Here is a 24,478-nt window from a genome sequence, read left to right on the forward strand (position 1 = left end):
TTAATCACTTATCCTTTTACTCACTTGAGTAGGGTGTATGAAGACCTTGAAGACCTTCAAGGAAGGTTTGTTCCAAGGAGGTGGAACTAATGTTCTATGCGATGTTAGAACATATTGTTCAACAAGTATGCAGCTACTGGTTGAAGAGCAGATGTTTTTAGGTATCAAACAAAGGGATACTTCTGTTTGGAACCTACTCCTGACCTGGAAGAGGAGACATCTGTGTGTTCTAAGTTGACAAGGGTAGGGTCAACTGTGTGTATGCTCAAGAAGGTCACCTTTAGAAGTCTGATCTCTAGAAGTTGAGCTGGTTGAGATGTGACATTGTGCAATCTCCTGCTGTTTGGCATATTCCTGTTGATTGATCAGAGTTGGATAGCTGTTCCCTGAAGTACTATGTTGTGTTGGAAGACAAGTCCCCTGGATGTTAGTAGTCAATAATGGGATAACCTGATTGCTATACCATTTAAGAGGATTGGAACCATGAATCTTATTCAAACACCACGTTTCAGAAGTGGCAGTTCTTTCGAGGAGTGAGAATATGAAGATTCAGAGGTTAGTTGAGGTAGTATGCTCTAGCAATGCATATTTACCATTGACTGGTGCTGTTTTGTATCACTAGTACTTATGGTCAGCTGGAGTCTGATTGGTGTGATTGGAGTATGTATAGGTATAACTCATAGAGTTAGTTGCCACTGGTAGGGATGGTGTATGTCAGGTTGAGACATTTTTATACAATGCATGGTTATTGGTGTGGAGTTTCCATGATTGTTAAGTTGAGGGGGAGTTTTGGTTAACCTCCTCAAGTCTGGTCAGCCTAGGGTCTGGTTGGCTGTTGACCCGTGTCACATGGGTTCTGGTGGTTGTGTGACACATTTGCAAGGAAGAATTCATCTCTCTCATTCCTAAGGGTGAATTTAATCTGGGAAGACTTTCAAAATTGTCTAGGTGCTTGCAAGCAGAAGATGTTGACACAAGAAGAGTACTTTCAAAGTATTCTTATGGTGGAAGTATCTGAAAGGATAATCGGGAAAGGATTTATGATCAATGTCCACTTGTGCCAAGTACAAGTGTTTAATTGATTATCCTTGGAGTTCAAGATAACTGATGTTCTTAAAGATGTTGGAACATCACGTCTTCAAGACCCTGTGCAGAATCACAGGAAGGATAGTACATTGGCGTATGATCTATCTCTTTGGTGGCAGCAAAAGTATATGATCTTTGAAATGGTTTCCTGGCAAGAAACATGTTCAGCCTTGGTATGTACAAGAAGAAGAAGACATCATAGTCTTGATGGTGGTTACTTGGATCAGTTTATTTCTGATCTAGGTAAGGAAGTGCATTAGCTCATGCACACTGTGGAGTCAAGAACAAGTGGCAGCAGTCTTGACATCATGGAAACAACCTTGCCTTAGGATGTGGAATCCTTGGTAGAGCTGAAGGGTTAGGTTCTAACTGGTCCTTCTGAAGACTCATACATCAGAGTGTCTGATGTCTTTGGAGAAGAAGCAGGGATTCATCAAGGTGTGAGCTTGGATGACTTAACTGCAAACCTGCAGGATGGAGGTTGTTTACTCAAACTTGGTTCCACAATCAAGTCTATGAGAACATTGAACTCTGGTTCTGTGAAGGGAGGAAGTTCTTTCAAGTGGCAGAAGAAGGAGCTGAATTCAACAGCTAGATGTCAAAACACAATGTTGAGACATTTGGTTCAACATCAGATTCTTAGTTGGTGAAGTGACACATCAACTTGAGATAGAAAGGTCTACAGGGTTGTAGATTGGATACTTCAAAAAGCTTAAAGTTCTAGTCTCACTTGGGAGGTCAGAATATCTTTGGGAGAAGCCTGATAAACTTGGGGAGGTCAAAGAGCAGCAATTGACCTTTTCATATAAGGATTCATGAAGGAGGTAATCAACCAGTGGCAATTGGTTTACCTCAGAAGTGAGTTCGAAGAATCAAGATAATCAACATATGGCAGCTGATTATTCTTGAGGAAAGTCTGAGACAAATTACTCTTGAGTAGAAAAGTAGTAAGTTGAAGACTAAAGGAGGTGCTTTCTATTCATCCCTTGGAGCTTGTGGTAGGAGTTCTGAGCTATCTATGGAAGATTATCTCTTGTAATGGGATGAAAATGTATATGTTCCAATGAATGTCTGGGTTCTTCTTGATCAACCCGATGACTCAGTGATATCTGAAGTCTATCAGATGGTGTGCCTTGTCCTGTTGTGAAGGATGTCCCAGCTGATGTTAGAACATCCAGTGAAGTGGTCTTATGTTCTGGTTAGAAGAGAGATTGACATAGAATGTGAATGTGTTCAGCTAAGAGGGTTGAACAGAGGGTGTGCTCTTGAAGACATGAAGATGCGTCTTGTGTTTTCCATTCATCAAGTGGTATGGATTCTCTATGAATCAGGAAGTATGTGAAGGTCCAACTTTGGGATGTTGGATATGCCCATGTGTGATCTCCAATCTTCAAGAGGAGAGTGGGGTGTTCATGACAGGGGGAGTTCTGGCGTTGAAGCTGCAAGTAATCATCAAGCTTGTGGTCTATGTGTACTCAGATAACCAGGTATGGCACCTTGTCAGTTATCAGGATGCTGTGTCAAGGCTGAGCGAGCTGAAGAATGTCTGACCGAATGTCATGACATTGCCCTGGACAATGCTGCTAATTCCTTCTAAAACTTAAAGTCAGTAGGAATTATGAAGGTGATGTGTCAAATTCTGGTAAATCAGAATAAGCCAGATGGCTACAGCTGTGTGGTATAGGGGGAGTAACCATCTGCTGAAGTGTGGGAATTTGACTGTATCAGTGCCAGATGTCAAGTCTCTACTGGAGGGATGACAGGAACCTTGGAAAATATTGAATACTAGCAGAATGCAGGAAAAAGCCGCGTGAAATGTTAAGACATCGCGTGCAACGTGTCTGAGTGCATATATGGAATAGTCTCCATGCACTGGAACGGCTGTTTTGGAAAAGAAACAGTCAAGAGCTATAAAAGGTATTCAAAGATAATCTGAGATTTTGTTGGTGATTCTCTGACTGTTTCTCAGCAAAAATAAATGCATCTTGACCAAGCATTTATTTCTACCGGAAATTCCTAGGCACGGGCTGGACTATTTAAAGGATGCAATAGCCCTCTTCCTCTCACAAGAAAAACACTCCATTCTAAGAATCATGGGGTATGTTAAGGTTTGGGCAAGCTGCGCCTGGATCTGGTTTTGTGAAGGGTGCCTTTACAAATGTTTAGCTAAAAAGGGGGAGAGAAATATAGTCCTGGGGTTGAGAATGTACCAGAAGCAAGCCAACTGTGGATGTGGCAGCAAATAGAAGTTGGCATCAGGCACAAAATCCACCAACTGGGTTTACCACTTGTGTCTTGTGATCTGAGTTAAGAAGACAGTTGTGCCTTGTGATCTGAGTTACATTGTCTATGTACTCAGCATTACATATTCTTCAGGAAGCTCTCCGGTTGAGGGGAAGGGTTCTGGTACAACTGAGTCTTGTCCCTCTTCTTCCCCATGTACACCAACTTCGGTGTTTGTGGTGGTGGAGCCAATGACGGAGATGAAGAGCATTCCCAAATTGGGATGTTTTGTCCAGTGTACTGTTTATTTGTTTTAGCTAAAATTTGCCAAAGGGGGAGATTGTTGATTCCTTAGGATTGGCATTAATTTTAGAAAACAAATAATGTAATCATCTCTGTTGTTTTAATATGTTGGGTTGAAGAAATTCAACATCTGGACCAACATGTCATGTACGATGTCACGACATCAGGTCTGTGACATCGCACATGTGTAGAAAACTGAATTAATTAATTCAGTATATATTCGGGGATCAGCAAGGATATCTGGTGAATATCCTAACTCCCATGTGGAGGTCTTGAAGACTCAATCAGAAGATATATAGGCTCAAAATATGGAGATATATATGGAAAGATTCTAGGATTGAAGACCTTGTTTGTAGCAGAATTTTTCTGCTGAAGTTGTAACAGCAAAGAACAAGTCTGCTACGATTTCTGAAGGCCCAAATCCAGTTGGGTGATTAGGTTATAAATAGCTGATTGTAACCTAGTTTTTGTAAGCCTCTTAGAATGAATTTTTAGGGGTGTGTGTAAGGTAAACCTCCCAATCTGTGGGAAGGTTACCATGTGTATCTCAGTGGTAAATCCTAAGAGTGTTTGTTACTCAAAGCCTGTAGGCAAGAGTGATTTTGTTCTTGAATGAAGCTGTGAAGCAAGTTCAAGGTGTGTGAACATTACATTGTATTTGTAGTGATAGGAATGGAAACTGGAGGTTTCTATCTAGGAGTTCCTAGGTATAGATTGCATTGGGTAGGGATTAAGTGAAGAGTTGTAAACGGGTGAGTTTAACTCTGAATTAATACTGCTAATAGTGGATCTTCTTCCTGGCTTGGTAGCCCCCAGATGTAGGTCATGTTGGACTGAACTGGGTTAACAATTTCCTGTGTTTGTTTTCCTTCTGCATGTGTTTATTACTGTCTTAACTCAGCAGGTATTCCAGTCAGCTTATCAAGATGATAACTGACCTGGCATATAGCCTTCTGTTTGAATGTCAATCAGAAAGTTGTAACATTCATCAGGGACAGTGCATACTGAATGATAAGTAGGTTAACTTTAGTTCAGTATTTATTTAAGTCTGTTCTTTTCAAGGATAACAGACCTGGCTGAAGGATTATAGTGAAGCTGTCAAACTGGATGTTTTGACAGTTGATACTGAAGGTTGATACTAAAGTAGAGACTAGTTAGTCTTTTACAGTACTGCATACTTAGCACAGTACAGTTCCAGGAACATAGCAGAATCAACATATGTTCTGGATGTCGAACTGAATGTTGTGACATTCATTCCCAACAGCAGGAGCTAAAGTGTAGGATGATTGGTTTTTCTGGGTCAGTATTTTTCTCAGGCTATTCTTCAGGGATTCAACAGCTTAGAGAAAAACCAGGAAACCAACTACTAACCTACAATTAATGAACCTAACAAGTAACCTAGTTGTTAGCAGTCTAATAAGTGGAAATTAGATTAACGTGTTCAACCTTTAATTCAGGAAATACAAGTAAAATACAAACACACTGGAACAATGTAACAGCTGATCAACAGTAAGACATCAGGCTGATAACTGTGGAAGAAAACAACAGAAGTGAGTGTTAGGATTGATTTTTGTTGAATCCTTCTTCCTGATGCACAGCACCAGGTGTTCATACATTCTAGGGTGACATAGAATGAGATGTCGTGACATCTGTGAACGTGTGCATATCAGTACAGTGATTAATAACTATCTTGCTGTATTAGTTACAATGTTAGATCAGATGTCATGACTTGGAGTAGAACATCTGAATTCTGACTACACCAGAATTTCAATTTGCTTTTCTCTTTGCTCACTTGAGCACATGTTTATGTTAATGCCATTTGCCTTTTGCTCACTTGAGCACATAATTGTGTATATATTATTATGCTTGTGTTTTGTTTTGATTGTTGTGAACCAAATGCAAAGAAATGGACTTAGTTTCTAGGACTTTCCCTATGCAAAGAATGGAGAATTGAACTTAGATTATAGGACTTTCGTTATGCAAAATTGGAGTAAATGGACCATAATGAAGAAGATGGATTAGAAGGACCAAATATCTAAACTCACTCTTGTCCATTCTTGATTTACTTCATGGAACTTTTGATGTGTGTGTTTTTGTGCTAGGGAAATCTACTTGAGCTTAATTGGAGGACCATTGCCATGATCATTCAAAGTGAAAGATACAAGACACATTGAGGATCTCTTATGAGACTTGTTTGATTGCTTATGCTTTGTGATTGCTTATTCCAAAGGATGGGAGCTACTTGGATCATCAATATGATCTCAAGAGAGGAACTCCTTGTATGGTTTCGTTCTCTTTCCCCTCACTTCTTGTATGCTTAGGATCTTAGCCCTTCTTCTTCTTCTCTCCACTCTAACCCAAGCCAAAACTTTTTGTGCAAACATTTAACTATGGTTTTCAAACATTAGAAACCTAAGCCTTAGGCTTTTGATTTTCAAACTTTCTTTTCATAACACTTATTTTGAATTGAACTTTTAAGTCAACTTTGACCATTTTTGTATATACTTCTAATTGGTAAATATAACCCATTCAAATGTATTTTGTGGTTCCAATGGCCACTTTCTTAATCAAAATCTTTCATAACCTTTAGCTATTAGGTTTGAGTTATCCTTGTGGTAGATGTAATACTCACCTATATCCTTAGTGATGGACAATAAGTCTTCCATGCTTATTATAGGGTTAACACCTCACTAGCATGTTGAAGCTATCCTCACATGGTGGATTTGTGGTTTGGTTGAGTTTTCTCCCTTAGATAACAAAAGACCTTAAGGCTTTTGGATCAATCAACTCACCAAATCATTTTGAGATTTTTACCCCAAACTACGAGGTTTTGATCCTAATCTTTTTATAAGATGGTACGTAGGCAATGGGTTTATCCATCCAAACACAAAATGTAAATAATTTATACATTCTCTTCTCATCTCTTCAATCATGTTTGCACAAACAAAAATTTCCACAAAACAAACAACCTTCACAACAAGTATGAAAAGGGCTCCCTAGGAGTACCTAGGATGTTTTGGGTGCCTAACACCTTCCCATTGCATAACCAACCCCCTTACCCAGATCTCAGTTTCTTTTACTAGTTTTTGTTAAAACTCTTAGGTTTTTGTTCGCTTTCTAACCATTCCTTTGGATAAATAGAAGTGCGGTGGCGACTCGACTTGTATGATTTACCTTGGATTTAGTCAATATCTCTAATGGTAACGAATACCCCGCTACAACCACTATGGTAGACTTTGAGTCTTTGTCCATTTACAGTCCAGCTCTCCTGTGACTTTGGATCCTCGACCACAATGGCCCCATAGTTGCGCACTTCTTTGACAACAAATGGTCCTGACCACTTTGACTTCAACTTACCAGGGAATAACTTCAACCTTGAGTTGAAAAGCAATACCATTTGTCCAACTTGAAACTATTTATGACGGACCTTTCCATCATGATATGCTTTTACCTTTTCCTTGTAAAGTTTATTTGAATGGTAAGCGTTGTTCCTTGATTCCTCCAATTCATGGAGTTATCCTTTTCTTCTTTCTCCAGCTAAAGTGGAGTCGAAGTTCAAGAATTTGAGAGCCCGTAATGCTCTTGTAACACCCCAAAATTTGCCCTCCTCATTCATGCATTCACTTTTTAGGTCATTTAGCATTTCATGCCATATTGCATCGCGTCAATCAGAATTCGCTCCAAAAAGCTCGAACATCATCCAGGACACTTTGTCGGTTCTACTTAGACGGTCAGTCAACGCAAGGAATAGACTTGAGGTACTACCAACAGGTCCAATTGGGGCCTATTCACCGTGCAAATTGCCAGACTTGAAGAAGCAAGAATCGGCTGATGAGCTGTCATGCTCGCTAGGCGAGCAGATGCTTCGCCTAGAGAAGAACACTGTCATGCTCGCTAGGCGAGCAGATCCTTCGCTAGGCGAAGGGCGCGCATTTCAGAAAATATCAGAAAGCTTTGGGCCTCAGCTGACCTCATCCCAAGCCCATTACCCACGAAATAAGTCTATAAATATTGAAGTTTCAGTAGAGGAAAGGACACTTGGAGTTACACTGGGAGAACCACGGGAGAAAGATCTTGAGAGAAGGAGACCTAGGAATTACTCTGTAGCAACCTTCAGGCAGCTCTGAGGAGTTCACTCCGATTCATACGCTCTTTTGCCTCTGCCTCACGCAAACCTAACAGAGCTTTACAAATCCAGCCGCGCCGTTCGATCGATCTCTCTCATCAGGTATGCCTTTGTTCCTACTACTTTACGCCTTGAATTTGAATATTATGAATGTATGAGGTAACATCAGGTGTTGCCCACGGGTTTATGTTTGTGTATAAATATATGAACGATGCATTGAATGTTTTAATAATTTCGTTTCTGAGATGAATTCCATAGGGTTTGGAGTCCTTAACATCGTGCAGGTATCAACGAAAAATCCAAAACCCGCAGGCCCTCGCTAGCCGCTTCGCTAGGCGAGCCTGTACCGAAGCTTCGCTAAGCCTTCGCTAGGCGAAGCAGTCGCGAACGTGACAGTATTCGTTTTCTTTGTTCTCTTTATTCTAACCTGTCTTGTGTTTCCATGACATTGTTTTCTCTTGATTTCATCCTGCGGCTCTAACCCTTTGTCGAGTTTTGTGAGGGCTCACATGGCTTTCACAGAGACACTCGCGTGGTTTCCCACTTTATTTGTGGGATACCCCTGGAGTTTTATTCTGATTATTCGTGTTGACTGATTTCCTTTGACGGTCCAACTGGAGAGATTTCAGGGTTTCTTGCTCCTTTAACTGCTATAGCTTCGGATCTTTATCCGTGTGGTAATTTTTTTTCCTTTCTCGTACTTTATCGCTTTCTTAGCTGGAAGACCTCGATAGGAGGCAATGTTTGAGCCCCTTGGTGGCATTTTACTTTGAGATACTTGTTTTGTGTTTTGTATTCGTATCCCCACATGTAACGCGGTTCCTTCGTCAAGGACTGCCCGTTTGCCCTCGCGCATCACAAACCCTAAAACCCATAACACATGTTTACTCCTTCTACTACAGGTGAGTAAGTCTCCAAAGGTCGAGCATCCGGTAGATTGCGTAGTAACGTCGTTCATCCAAAACCCATTCCATGACCCCGTAGTTAGCCGAACTACGGCTTGCTCTGATTCTCATTTCAGATGAGATACGTAGGCACAAGACGCGATGTCTTAGCGAGCACACATCCCCCAACCCATAGGTCAGCCGAGCTACGAAGACTCTGATTCTTATATTCAGATGAGATACGTATGCAGTGGATGCGACATCCGCGCGAGTCATTTCTCTTAACCTTTTTAGTAAATAAACACATTAGGTAAACCCACACCCTTTAGACGAAAACCACAAAAGTGGATCCCGTAGAGTACTACGGATGCGTAGGGGTGCTAATACCTTCCCTTCGCATAACCGACTCCCGAACCCAAGATTTGGTTGCGAGACCCCGTCTTGTCCTTTCCTTTTTCAGGTTTACTTCGAGCGTTTCCTTTCCCTCCTTTGGGATGAATAACGCACGGTGGCGACTCTTCTGTCTTTTTCTTTCGCCGGTTGTTTTTTTTTCGCGCACTGTATTTTTCAGGTTGCGACAGCTGGCGACTCCACTAGGGATTAATAAGAAGTTGACCTCTTGCTGGTCCATCTTTCCTAAGCGAGTCCCTCCTAGCTTTTGTATTTTGTTTGTTTATTGGGTGTTCATGCTTTTGTACAGTTATTTATTTACCTGCTTTACCTTATTGCATTGTGTACATATCATTGTTGTATCTATTGGCCGGCTATGGCTGCTTGGTGATCTTTGTGAGACGAGTTCTATACCCGAACTCGAGTGCACTTAAGATAGGAGAATGGCGTAGTCCTGTTAACTTGTTTGGAGTTATTCCTTAGCGAGTTGACTTGCAAGCCCATTCACTTGGTGGAGGTCATGTTGAGATCAATAATGTCACATAAGTAAGTTGTGGTTAGACATTACTTGTTCCAATATAGACCTAAGAAGCCAAGGACCTTAGTTTACCTAACCCATCTTGGCCTATTCGTAGGACGTAGTGCGAAAGTCGTTCAAATGTAAGATTTGATACGATTGTTACGCGATACTACACTCATAAGAGTCTCTCTTGAGAATATTGTTGGAATACGAGTAGTCGTTCCTCTGATAATATCCGAAAGATGGGATTATGACTATGGGAACCTTTTGTAGAACATGTTTGGCAGGTTTAAACCTTAGTACACTCCTTTTGGGTGGTTCTTAACCTAAACTCTATGCTCGTGACTTGCGACAAACCCTTGATTCATGGTTGATCCGATCAGGTATCCTTAATATCAATGAAACTCGGGTATTGATAAGGTGTAAACCATAATCCTCCAAAATGGGTGGTTGATATTAAGGATAACATGATCCATCCCATGACCTTTGTTTGGTGTGCTCTTGATTTCTCTCCAGACAGTGCAACCTGACAGATGTTCAAGCAGATACAGCAATCCTGATTGACATGCCACTGCATTGCATTCACATCATCACATCATTTGCATTCATATCATTTAACACATGTTTATCCTTTTCAAGGAGGTTTAAATCTTCTTCTTGATTCTAGTCGGGGTTTTCTTCTTACACTGTTTATCAAATGTGAGACTGGAATCAAGGGGGTAGAATACTTTTGGAATTGATAAACATGTCATTGCATTTGTATAGTTATCCGCATGTCTTGCATAACAGGTACCGCCACAGTGTTCTCAGTTTGTTTGGTGTCCCACTAGCAGGATAGCTGACTCAGGCATTCACCGATACGGTACCCGGAGGAACCAACAGAGAGTAATGGAAAGCCTATAGGCAGAGCTCGCCGAGATGAAGATTCGCATGAATCAATTCATGGATTTGGTTCAAGGGGTGGCTCAAGGACAGCAGGAACTTAGATTATTAGTGCAGAGGGATCCCCCTATTACTCAACCGGAGACGTTGGCTGATCCTCCAGCTGGAGAGGCTAATGGACCCAATGGACCGGGACCTATCCCAATCCTACATGTCACCTCCGGTCTATAACCCATTCAGGATGGTCAGGATGATCAGTTCCCCTTGCTTCAGGAAGACTTTGGCATGGACCCCATGTTTAGGAAATTGGAAGAAAGGTTGAAGGCAGTGGAAGGACAAAATCCTCTGGGAGTAGATGTTGCTGACTTGGGGCTTGTCCCAGGTGTGAGGGTGCCACCGAAATTCAAGGTCCCGATATTCGACAAATACAATGGCAGCTCTTGCCCCAAAACTCACGTGCAAGCCTATTTCCGTAAAATGGTTGCATACTCTGATGACGGGAAGCTACTTATGTACTTCTTCCAGGATAGTCTAGCTGGGGCATCCTTGGAATGGTATATGAGGCTGGACAGAGCCCACATCCGTTGCTGGAGGGATTTGGCAGAGGCTTTCGTGAAGCAGTATCAGTATAATGCAGACATGGCTCCGAATAGAACTCAACTTCAGAATCTGTCTCTTAAGAGCAATGAGTGCTTCAGGGAATACGCTCAACGCTGGAGGGATACAGCTTCCCGTGTTCAGCCTCCTATGTTGGAAAAGGAAATGGCCAACATGTTCATGAATACGCTGCCTGGACCTTATCTGGAGCGTCTGGTGGGGTGCAATGCATCCAACTTTGCTGATGTGGTCTCCACTGGAGAAAGGGTGGAGAATTACCTAAAGACATACAAGATCCAGAGTGGAGGTGGATCCTCATCAGGGGTGAAGAAGCCGTTCATTCAGGGACAGAAGAGGAGAGAAGGGGATGCAAATGCCATATCTTCTTATCAGAACAGGGATAACCGGAGGAATAACTTTCAGAATTATCATCAGCAACCGTATGTTGCGGCTGTGACCATTCCAGCTGCAGCACCACTACAACAACAACAATCACAACGTCAACCAGCTCAGTATCAACAGCAGCAACAACCGGGTAACAGACCCGCTTATCAACAGAGGCAAAGGATGATGGACCGGTGTTCCGACACCCTTCCAATGTCGTACGCCCAGTTGCTTTCTAGTCTTCAACAACTACAACTTGTGCAATTACGCACTCTGGCTCCTCCTGTTGGTAGACTTCCGGTGGGTTACGACGCCAACGCTAGGTGTAGCTTCCACTCTGGGGCACCTGGCCACAATATTGAGAACTGCAAAGCTTTTAAGCATGTAGTTCAGGACCTCATAGATTCAAAGGCCATCGACCTTGCACCGGCTCCTAATGTCGTCAACAATCTCATGCCCTAGCATGGTGGTGCAAATGTTAATATGATGGAAGGGGAAGCCAGATCCGTCAAAGATGTGTTGAAGCTGAAGACTCCGTTGTTGGATATCAAAGGATGCTTGCTGAAGGCCGATGTTTTCCCCGGTTGTGGGAAGGTTTGTTTGGATTGTGCTACTCAGAGTGGAGGTTGTTTGAAGCTACAGCAGGGTATCCAGGCCTTGCTCGACAAAGGTATCCTCCAGGTTGAAGATTTGTCTGTCCAAGAGTCTATGGAAGGGGTTGAGGGAGAAGTGTTTGAAGACGCTACTGATGAATTCGCAGATGTTGTTCCTACTGATTCTGTAATCCGTGATGATGTAGTTAATTTTTCCAATGGGGTTGATTCTGATGTAATTGAACTTGATTCCGATGTTTCGGATGCTTACATTTCAATGAATGAGATTTCAGAGTATGACTATGATGTTGCTACTATCACCATTTTCTACCCAACTAATCAGATCAGTGCGCCAGAAGCGCAACCCGTGCCACCAGTGCGACGATCTACTATGACCATCACAACCCCTGGTCCTTTACCTTTCACCAGTGAAAGGGCCATTCCGTGGCATTATGGGGGAAGCGTGTATACGCATGATCATAAGGTGGAACGACCACTGAAAGTAGAAGAGGGTCAGAAGCCTGAATTTGACGGTCCCACAGTGGATAATGTTGGAGGAATCGGGATTCACCAGGAGTGGTAGACTGTTCTCACCACCGGTTACCCAAGCTGATAATGCTGATGCTGTGGCGAAAGCCAAGGGCAAGCAAGCCGTGAATGGGGGTACCTCTGCACCCCAGGGAGGTTCTGAGCCCACTTTTGCAAAGGATGTGGATGAGCTTCTGAGAATCATAAAGAAAAGCGATTACAAGGTAGTCGATCAGTTGATTCAGACTCCGTCCAAGATATCCATTCTCTCACTCCTATTGTGTTCGGAGGCACACAGGGAGGCACTTCTGAAGGTTCTTAATGCTGCTTATGTACCTCAAGAGATCTCGGTAAACCAACTAGAAGGGATTGTTGCCAATGTGCATACAAGCAACGGGTTAGGTTTTACTGATTCTGACTTAACACCAGCCGGACGCAATCATAACAAGGCTCTGCACATCTCGATGGAATGCAGAGACACCGTGCTATCGCATGTTCTGGTGGATACAGGCTCCTCTCTCAATGTGCTACCCAAGAGAGCCCTGTCGAAGTTAGAAGTAGAGGGTTTGGTCTTGAAACCTTCAGATCTTATTGTGAGAGCCTTCGATGGCTCTAAGAGATCGGTGTTTGGAGAGGTAGAATTGCCAATTCTGATTGGATCACAAACCTTCAACACTGTCTTCTACGTGATGGATATCAGTCCTTCCTACAGTTGCCTGCTGGGTCGTCCTTGGATCCATAATGCTGGGGCAGTCTCTTCAACTTTACACCAGAAGATTAAGTTTCCGGTCAACGGACGAATTATCACCGTCTGTGGTGAGGAAGACATCCTGGTCAGTAACCTGTCTACGTTCAAGTATGTAGAAGTAGAAGGTGAAATTCATGAGACTCGGTGTCAGGCTTTTGAGTCAGTTCAAATCAAGGATGCAACTCCGGTGGAAGAGGTTAAAGCGGGTGCCTCTATCTCATCCTTTAAGCAGGCACGGGCCGTGGTGGATTCAGGTGTTGCTCCCGGTTGGGGGCGTCTGTTGGAATTACCAGTGAAAGAAGATAAGTTCGGGATTGGATATCAGCCAACTCTGACTTCTACAACACTTCAGGGGCCGATCACTTTCTCCAGTGTTGGCATCATTCAGTATGGTCAAGTCTCTGCAGTCGACGAAGATGGGGATAGTGATTGTGACATTGACAACTGGGTGCGTCCGAGGATCCCGGGTGAAGTCATCAACAATTGGTCTTTTGAAGAGATTATCCAAGTCACTCTTCTTGAAGAGTAATTTTCTTTGTTTATTCATGCATATCCAGGTCTTACGTTCCGCCCAGGGCGTAATGACTCATTGTAGGGCCCATCTATGTGACACTTGCATTTTTATTATAAATAAAGGACGTATTTTTGCATTCAAATATTTCGTTCCCTGTCTTTCTATTTTTGCAGTTTTTCAAAATAAAAAAATGGCAATGTTTTGTTTAGTTTTCACTTCTTGTTCACACTCATAAGCACATACCATCACTCATGCAGATGCACAACCCCGGATCCTATTGATAACGGTTCTGCTATGGCTCGCTTCGACTTTGAAAATCCAATCTTTCAAGCTGAAGAAGAGGGTGATGAAGACTGTGAACTCCCTGAAGAACTTACCAGGTTATTAAAACAGGAAGAAAGGGTTATTCAACCGCATCGAGAGTCTGCTGAAGTGATTAATCTCGGCACCGAAGACGCCAAGAGAGAAATCAAGATAGGGGCTGCTTTGGGAGATGATGTGAAGAAAGGGCTGATTGAATTGCTGCAAGAATGCGTTGACATCTTCGCCTGGTCTTATCAGGACATGCCTGGGCTGGACACAGACATCGTGGTACACCGCTTGCCTCTCAAAGAAGGTTGTCCTCCGGTCAAGCAGAAGCTCAGAAGAACAAGACCAGAGATGGCTGTCAAGATAAAGGAAGAAGTGCAAAAGCAGTTGGATGCAGGGTTTCTAGCAGTCACCAATTATCCGCCATGGGTTGCAAACATCGTCCCAGTACCTAAGAAGGATGGAAAGGTACGGATGTGTGTCGATTACCGGGATCTGAACAGAGCTAGCCCTAAAGATGATTTCCCATTACCTCACATCGACGTTTTAGTGGATAATACAGCTCAGTTCTTAGTATTCTCCTTCATGGATGGCTTTTCTGGCTATAACCAAATCAAGATGGCACCAGAAGACATGGAGAAGACAACATTCATAACCCCATGGGGCACCTTCTTCTACAAGGTGATGCCGTTTGGTCTGAAAAATGCCGGAGCAACATATCAGCGAGCGATGGTGACTTTGTTCCATGATATGATTCATCATGAAATCGAGGTTTATGTGGATGATATGATTGCCAAATCTCAGACAGAAGAAGAACATTTGTTGAATTTGCAGAAACTGTTTGAGCGTTTGAGGAAATTCAAACTGAGACTTAACCCGAACAAGTGCACTTTCGGGGTGAGATCGGGAAAATTGCTGGGTTTTATCGTTAGCGGAAAAGGGATTGAGGTGGATCCCGACAAAGTAAAAGCGATACAGGAAATGCCAGAGCCAAGAACGGAGAAGCAAGTCCGTAGTTTCTTAGGGAGGTTGAACTACATTGCAAGGTTCATCTCTCACCTAACAACCACGTGTGAGCCAATTTTCAAATTGCTGAGGAAAGATCAGGCTATCAGGTGGAATGAAGATTGTCAAAGGGCTTTCGAGAAGATAAAAGAGTATCTACAGAAACCTCCGATCCTTATACCTCCAGTTCCTGGGAGACCTCTGATAATGTACCTATCAGTGACTGAGAACTCGATGGGGTGTGTATTGGGACAGCATGACGAGTCTGGTCGAAAAGAGCATGCCATATACTACCTTAGCAAAAAGTTTACCGACTGTGAAGTCAAATATTCGCAGCTTGAGAAAACTTGCTGTGCTTTGGCCTGGGCTGCTCGCCGACTGAGGCAGTATATGTTGAACCATACTACCTTGTTGATTTCTAAGATGGATCCAGTGAAGTACATCTTTGAGAAGCCGGCTCTCACCGGACGTGTTGCCCGTTGGCAGATGATTTTAACAGAGTATGATATCCAGTATACATCCCAGAAAGCCATCAAAGGTAGTATTCTGTCAGACTACCTTGCCGAGCAGCCGATTGATGATTATGAACCGATGAAGTTTGAATTCCCTGATGAAGACATCATGTTCCTCAAGATAAAAGACTGTGAAGAGCCAGTTGTTGAGGAGGGACCTGATCCAAACGAAAAGTGGACTTTGTTGTTTGATGGGGCTGTCAATGCTAGAGGAAGTGGAATTGGCGCTGTTATTACTACTCCAAAAGGTGCCCACATACCTTTCACCGCTCGTTTGACTTTTGAGTGCACAAATAATGAAGCTGAGTACGAGGCCTGTATCTTGGGTATTGAGCAAGCCATTGATCTGAGAATCAAGACTCTGGACATCTTCGGAGATTCAGCTCTGGTGATCAATCAAGTAAATGGTGATTGGAATACTCTCCAGCCCACTCTGGTCCCCTACAGAGACTACACGAGAAGACTGTTGACTTTCTTCACAACAGTAAAATTGTATCATATACCTCGTGATGAGAACCAGATGGCAGACGCACTTGCTACTCTATCCTCCATGATCAAGGTAATTCGTTGGAACCATGCTCCCAGGATCGATGTGATGCGCCTTGACAGGGCCGCGTATGTGTTTGCTGCTGAACTGGTAGTCGATGACAAGCCCTGGTATCACGATATCAAGTGCTTTCTGAAGAATCAAGAGTACCCTGCAGGGGCATCCAACAATGACAGAAAGACTTTGAGAAGATTGGCAGGCAGTTTCTTCTTGAACAAAGACAATGTGCTGTATAAGAGGAACTTCGACATGGTTTTGCTCAGATGCGTGGACAGACACGAGGCGGACATGTTAATGCAGGAAGTTCATGAAGGTTCCTTCGGTACTCATGTCGGCGGACATGCAATGGCTAAGAAATTGTTGAGAGCGGGTTATTACTAGATGACCATGGAATCAGATTGTTTCAAGTATGCTCGGAAATGTCATAAATGCCAGATTTATGCTGATAAGGTGCATGTACCGCCGAATCCTCTGAATGTGATGTCTTCGCCGTGGCCGTTTGCCATGTGGGGTATTGACATGATTGGAAAGATTGAGCCGACTGCTTCCAATGGGCATCACTTCATCCTTGTTGCCATCGACTATTTCACCAAGTGGGTCGAGGCAGCGTCGTTCGCGAATGTCACCAGACATGTGGTTGCCCGTTTCATCAAGAAAGAAATCATTTGTCGCTATGGGATTCCCGAAAGAATCATTACTGATAATGGTTCTAATCTCAACAACAAAATGATGAAGGAGTTGTGTCAGAACTTCAACATTCAGCATCACAACTCTTCCCCTTACCGCCCTAAGATGAACGACGCTGTTGAGGCGGCAAATAAGAACATAAAGAAGATTGTGTAGAAGATGGTCGTCACATACAGAGACTGGCATGAGATGCTACCTTTCGCCTTGCATGGGTACCGCACTTCAGTACGTACATCGACCGGGGCAACCCCTTACTCCCTTGTGTATGGTATGGAAGCAGTCCTACCTGTTGAAGTGGAGATTCCTTCTCTAAGAGTCTTGTTGGATATCAAGCTAGACGAAGCTGAATGGATTCGGACAAGATTCAATGAGTTGAGTCTTATCGAAGAGAAGCGAATGGCAGCCATTTATCGTGGGCAGTTGTATCAGAGTCGGATGAAGAGAGCCTTTGATCAGAAAGTGCGTTCTCGTTGTTTCCAAGTTGGAGATCTAGTTTTGAAAAGGATCCTTCCTCCTCAGACAGATCACAGGGGCAAGTGGACTCCTAACTATGATGGACCGTATATTGTCACCAAGGTTTTTGATGGTGGGGCCTTAATGCTTGCAACTATGGATGGTGAAAACTTCACTTCTCCTGTGAACTCAGACGCAGTTAAAAAATACTTCGCATAAAATAGACCCGCTGGACAGTAAAAAAGAGTAGTCCAGGCAAAAATGGGCGTCCCGGCGAACCAAGAAAATGAAAAGGTTCGGGCAAAAAATTAGGGACAAAAATAGAAAAAAGATTGTACACCCGGTAAGTTGAAAACCTGAAAAGGCAACTTAGGAAAAAATGGGTATCCCGGTGAATTGAAAACCCGAAAAGGGCGATCCAGGCAAAAGTTAGGGATTAAGCGAATGACTGCGTTCTGAGTAGTTCTGAATCTCATCTCGTGCCAATGACTGGAAATTTTCGAAAGGGTAGGAAACAGTCCAATCACCTTCTCAGAAGGCTGATCATCTGGAGGATCTTGAAGATGGGCAAGTCATAGCAGAATTGGAACCCAATAGAAATCCATTTCATATTGCCATTAGATTAATTTCTGTTTTTGTCTTTTGTGCGATTACCTCTTTCCAGGGATTGCTTCCTAATGTAAATGCCTATTCAGAGGCCATTCAATCAATAAAATCATGTTATTCAGTATATCTCTGTTTTCATTTTCATTTTACTGTTTTGTTTGCAAAAATGACGTCCGAATTTTTGATAAACATTGCATCATGACACATAAGGGCTTTACAGGTACATGCTTAATAAACATTTAAAATTGCTGTAAATTTTAAGTGCTTTGGATCGTCTATTCAGAACAGATACCCTCGGGGCATTTCCTTAAAATCCCCTGCGGATGATCGTGAATATCTTCCCCAGTGAAGTCACCAACAGACAAATTCGGTGTCTTATCCCTGCAGAGCTGATCAGAGCGTTGGATTCCTCAATCCCCAGCAGGTTCTCACCATTGTACTTCCTCAAGCGGTTGTTTCAGGACATACACTCCCCAGCAGAGTTGACAGTGCTAGACTGTATCTTCCCAGCAGAAGTGGCTGCTCCTTAGAGTTCGATGCCAGATCGGTAATCCCAATGCCAGATCCATGGTTTCTTTCCTTGAAGCAGAACCTCGGTACCGTATCAGTGTTTGCTCCCCCTGCTGAGTCATCTCTCGCAAATCGTGGTTGCCAGAATCATTGTAGCTTTCCTCAGCAGCAGGCTTCCAATGTCATTCTTTCCCCGATCAGAGTCTCGGTATGGCCAGAGCACCGCATGGCTAGTCATCTCCCCACAGAGTTCATTGTGGTGTGTATCTCCAGCAGCCTGGCCAGAGCCCAGAGGATGGTAATAATTTCCCCCGCAGATCCCCTTGCCTCGGCTTGGCGTTCTACCCAGCATTTCGCATCCCTGCATGTAGAATCATATTGCATTGCATCCTCCCAAATCGCGTAGCATTTCCATTTTCATGGAGCATTACGCCATTGAAAAATTCAAACATACGCATTGTAAGCATAAAACATTCTCGGTATCCCAAGTGATAAGCTAGAAGTTGTTTCCAATACTCAGACTGAAGATTGTTCATGACTTACCTTTGTTGTCCCCAGCAAGTGTCATTGGCCCATGCGCCGCCTCTATCATCATTCTCTATCTCTGCCGATACTGACAGGCATGAATGTTCCGGTATCCAGACCGAAGCGGCGTTCAGGCCAGTGTTCCAATATTCAGATCGAAGAAGTTTCCGACGATCAGGTCGATGCAACTTGTGGCGTTCAGGCCAATGTTCCGATATTCAGATCGAAGTGGCATTCAGGCCAGTTTTCCGGTATCCAGACCGAAGTGGCGTTCAGGCCAGTTTTCCGATATTCAGATCGAAGAAGTTTCCGACGATCAGGTCGATGCAACTTGTGGCGTTCAGGCCAGTGTTCCGATATTCAGATCGAAGTGGCATTCAGGCCAGTTTTCCGGTGTTCAGACCGAAGTGGCATTCAGGCCAATGTTCCGGTATCCAGACCGAAGTGGCATTCAGGCCAGTTTTCCGGTATCCAGACCGAAGTGGCGTTCAGGCCAGTTTTCCGATATTTAGATCGAAGAAGTTTCCGACGATCAGGTCAACGCAACTTATGGCATTCAGGCCAGTTTTCCCGGTATCCAGACCGAAGTGGCATTCGGGCCAATGTTCAGGTATCCAGACCGAAGTGGCATTCAGGCCAGTTTTCCCGATGTTCAAATCGAAGTCATTTCCAGTATTCAGACTGATGAGCGGCATTCAGGCCATGGTTATTTCTGTGTTACCATTTATTTTGGTATCCAGGTTAGCATTCTTTTTTGGTATTCGGACTGACTCTCACCGTACCAGACGGATTCTTCTTTCAAGGAATTGTTACTTCACTTCACTTCAGTGCAAATTTTTGGGCTTTTATTGTAACACCCTTCTAAAATACCCCAATTATTTAATAACAACAACAATATTTATATCAGAGTAATCATGCACCAAGGGTGTCACACAACATTTCACACCACAATAACTGTCATGCTCTTTATTTAATCAAAACAACATTTTTGCAAAATTCGCAGCGGATAGAATCAACCAACCATTCAAAACATATAACGTTTTACAGGTAAAAAGGTTCAACAATCAACAATAAACAATTAAAACATCCCGTCCCGATGTTACATCTATCAGAGCACGACCCACTACGTAGACTACACTAGACTCCAGGCACTAGCTTCTACTCACTCACTGCTCGTTACCTGAAAAATAGTTGTAAGGGTGAGTTCCTCAATTGATATAATAAGCATTATAAATCATCATGTAATGCTAAGTAAATTTACACGTTAATCACCCTAATCGTATCATGCATTCAGTAACGGCACATCAACTCAAATATCATACTCAATAACAACGTAAAATGCAACTCAATAACGACATAAATTGCAACTCAACAACAACATAAAATGCAACTCAAATGAGACTCGACTCGTCATGCATGTGGTACCATTCGGAGTAAAACTCCCAACTTAAAATCATTGCCAGTTTAGTGGGCATCAAGGCATAAGCCTTCAACTTTCAACTTAAAATTTGCCAATCCAGGCCAACGTGGTGTGAGCAAAGCTCCGACTTAATGCATATGAATGTACATGGCATATACGACTTTAAATTCCGACAACATAATAATAACAGCAACACAACAATGTTTTCAACATAATCAACTTATAATCAACGTTGGCTCATCAAGCCTACAACTCAGTATTTTCAACAACTTAACACAACTTATCAACATATTTGTATCAACACTTCATAACATAACCCAACAAAATTACTCATCAAAATTAACGATAATAGGCCAATCACCAATTATGTTCACAACGTTAAAATACCAAATTTTCCAATTTCCAACAGTGTTAACCGGTTAACGCCCTGGGTTAACCGGTTAACGCAGGACAAAATACATTTTCTGGCAAAACGCAACAGTGTTAACCGGTTAACGCCCTGGGTTAACCGGTTAACGCAGGCAAAACAGCACATTTTCACAATTATAACAGTGTTAACCGGTTAACGCCCTGGGTTAACCGGTTAACGCAGACAAAACAGCAGTTCCTGCGCTAACACAAGGCAGAATGCAGAGTTCTCCGCATTTTCCGCCGTTGGAGGACTTCCGGACCTCCGATTCCAATTCCGTAAAAAGCTATACGTTCGGAAATTCACAACTAACCCAAACACATATTCAATTACAGCCTAAACACAGTTTCATCCAACGTAATTTTCCAGCATTCATAATCCCAATTAGGGTCAATTCAACGGCTATCACTACCCATGACATGTTAATCTATAATACCCATCAAACAACGATAAACCCCCCTTACCTGAGTTAATCCGGCAAAATCTCTAAGCTCCAAGCTCTTCTCCAACCTTTGCTCTCTGGTTCTTCCTCTTTGCCCCTTTCTCCTCTTCTCTGCAGCTTCTCAGTTTTCACGTAAACCCTTTACCAACAATGAAAACCCTTTTTCTTATTCCAACTTATATATTTTCCAAAATAATAATAATAATAATCCAATAATATTTCCAATTAATTAATTTAATTAATAAATATTATATTAATTCAAATTAAATAATTAGCCTTATTTTATTGGGGTGTTACAACTCTCCCCCACTAAAAGAGTTTTCGTCCTCAAAAACATACCTCAAGCGAACAACTCTGGGTAAGACTCCTTCATCTTACTCTGAATTTGCCACCTTGACCTTGATTCACTAGAGTCAACTTATCAACCAAAAGCACATCGGATTTCTGACCCTCTCTGATCTCATCCAGAATACCACTTGTTAACTTCAACATTCCCAATTTAACACTATTGTGAGTACTCTCACACACCAAACTCAAGTCTCTAAACTGCTCAATTAAATCCAATTCCTTAACCATTAACATAGACATATGCAATGATTTCCGACTCAATGCATCAGCCACTACGTTTGCTTTACCCGGATGGTAATTCAAACCAAAGTCATAATCCTTCAGAAACTCTAACCATCTTCTCTGTCTCATATTCAGCTCTTTCTGATCAAACAAATACTTTAAACTTTTATGGTCACTGAAAACCTCAAATCTTGACCCATACAAGTAATGCCTCCATAACTTCAGAACAAACACCACAGCCGCCAACTCTAAATCGTGCGTCGGATAGTTCCTCTCATGAACCCTCAGCTGTCTTGAAGCATAAGCTATAACCTGCTTATTCTGCATCAACACGCCACCCAAACCCAACAATGAAGCATCACAGTAAACCTCATACGATTCTGACGAACTCGGTAATATCAGAATAGGAGCAGTAGTTAACCTTCTCTTTAACTCTTGGAAACCTTCTTCACATTTTGAGTCCCAAACAAACGCTTGCCCCTTCCTAGTCAACATCGTCAATGGTAACGCCAACTTAGAAAATCCCTCAATGAACTTCCTATAATAACCAGCCAAACCAAGGAAACTTCGAATCTCAGCAACAGACTTCGGAGCTTCCCACTTAGATACCGCTTCTATCTTAGAAGGATCAACAGCAACACCACCTCTTGAAATCACATGACCAAGAAAACTAACCTCTTCTAACCAGAATTCACACTTGGATAGTTTAGCAAATAACTTCTTTTCTCGTAGAATTTCCAAAACCACTCTCAAATGTTCAGCATGCTCTTCTTCAGATTTCGAATACACCAAAATATCATCAATAAACACCACCACAAACTTGTCTAGGTACGGATGGAAAATCCTATTCATGTACTCCATAAATACTCCAGGCGCATTAGTCACACCAAAAGGCATTACAGAATACTCATAATGTCCATACCTTGTTCTGAAAGCAGTCTTCTGAATATCCTCAGTTTTCACACGTATCTGATGATACCCAGATCTCAAATCTATCTTGCTGAACACACTCGCACCAACCAACTGATCCATCAAATCATCAATCCTCGGCAAAGGATACCGATTCTTGATCGTCACTTTATTCAGTTGCCTGTAGTCCACACACAACCTCATAGTACCTTCTTTCTTCTTAACCAATAGCACTGGTGCACCCCACGGTGACACACTCGGACGAATAAATTTCTTATCCAACAGATCTTCCAACTGACTCTTCAATTCAGTTAACTCAACAGCAGACATACGGTACGGAGCCATCGATATCGGCCTAGTACCAGGTACCAAATCAATCGAGAACTCCACTTCGCGTTCTGGTGGTAATTCATTCACCTCTTCCGGAAACACATCAGGAAAATCACACACCACGGCTAGATCGCCAATCACCAGTTTACCTTTAGCCTCCAAAGTCGCTAATAACATAAACAACTCTGCCCCATCAGCTACTTCTTCATTCACTTGCCTTGTGCTTGCAATCAGCTATTGCATGACCAATCTTACCACAGCGAAAACACCTCTTTACTTCAGCAGTGCATACATTACTCTTATGACCAGCCTGACCACATTTGAAGCAAACTATACCAGCAGGAGCACCTCCCCCACTAGCTCTCTGAGCCGGAGCAGCTCTTTGCTTCCCTTTTCCAGCTGGAGCATCATACGGCTTGCCACGGTTTTGATGTTGCTTGCCTCTGCGATCGCTGACAACCTTGTAATGAGCATTATTGTCTTCTTCAAATATCCTGCAGCTATCAACCAATTCAGTAAAAATGCGTATCTTCTGATACCCAACAGCCTTCTTAATTTCAGAGCGTAGTCCATTTTCAAACTTGATGCACTTTGAAAATTCAGCACCAGCACCAGTGTAATGAGGATAAAATTTGGACAGCTCCACAAATTTTGCAGCATAATCAGTGACAGACATGTTTCCTTGCTTCAGCTCAAGGAACTCAATTTCCTTCTTACCACGGACATCTTCCGGATAGTACTTTCTCAGAAATTCCCTACGGAATACATCCCAAGTAATGACTTCACCTGCCACGGTCAACCTCTCGTGAGTCTCTAGCCACCAGTCATCAGCTTCGACTGCTAGCATGTGAGTACCATACCGAACCTTCTGAGCTGGAGTGCAATCCATAACACGGAAGATTCTCTCAATCTCTTTCAACCATCCCAAGGCTGCATCTGGATCATGCTTCCCTTTAAACACCGGCGGATTCTCTCTCTGAAAAGTCGCCAAGCTACGTGATCCAGCATCACCACCAGCATTTGGCAAGTTCTGCACAGCTTGTGCCATCGCTTGCATTGCGGCAGCCATTGCAGCGTCATTCCTTCCAGCCATTTCAACTTATCACTACAACACAACTTAAAAGTTAGACTAGTAACAATTACACGATTGTTAGATAGTAACGACACGACAACTGGCCGGACAGACCGACCTGCTCTGATACCACTAATGTAACACCCTTCTAAAATACCCCAATTATTTAATAACAACAACAATATTTATATCAGAGTAATCATGCACCAAGGGTGTCACACAACATTTCACACCATAATAACTGTCATGCTCTTTATTTAATCAAAACAACATTTTTGCAAAATTCGCAGCGGATAGAATCAACCAACCATTCAAAACATATAACGTTTTACAGGTAAAAAGGTTCAACAATCAACAATAAACAATTAAAACATCCCGTCCCGATGTTACATCT

At 42.7% G+C, this 24,478-nt stretch overlaps 1 protein-coding gene across 1 annotated transcript; it reads right to left on the minus strand.

The window, feature by feature from the left end:
• Window positions 1–23,310: 23,310 nt before the first annotated feature.
• Window positions 23,311–24,105, minus strand: LOC127138509 (uncharacterized; the record flags this gene model as incomplete). The annotated part of the gene is made up of 1 exon (XM_051064974.1): window positions 23,311–24,105. A coding segment is annotated over exon 1 (795 nt), but the record flags the coding sequence as incomplete, so codon positions are not given.
• Between the last annotated feature and the right edge of the window lie 373 nt (window positions 24,106–24,478).

The sequence above is a fragment of the Lathyrus oleraceus genome, chromosome 4, assembly GCF_024323335.1.
Source record: "Lathyrus oleraceus cultivar Zhongwan6 chromosome 4, CAAS_Psat_ZW6_1.0, whole genome shotgun sequence".
In the NCBI taxonomy this organism is placed as follows: Eukaryota; Viridiplantae; Streptophyta; class Magnoliopsida; order Fabales; family Fabaceae; genus Lathyrus; species Lathyrus oleraceus.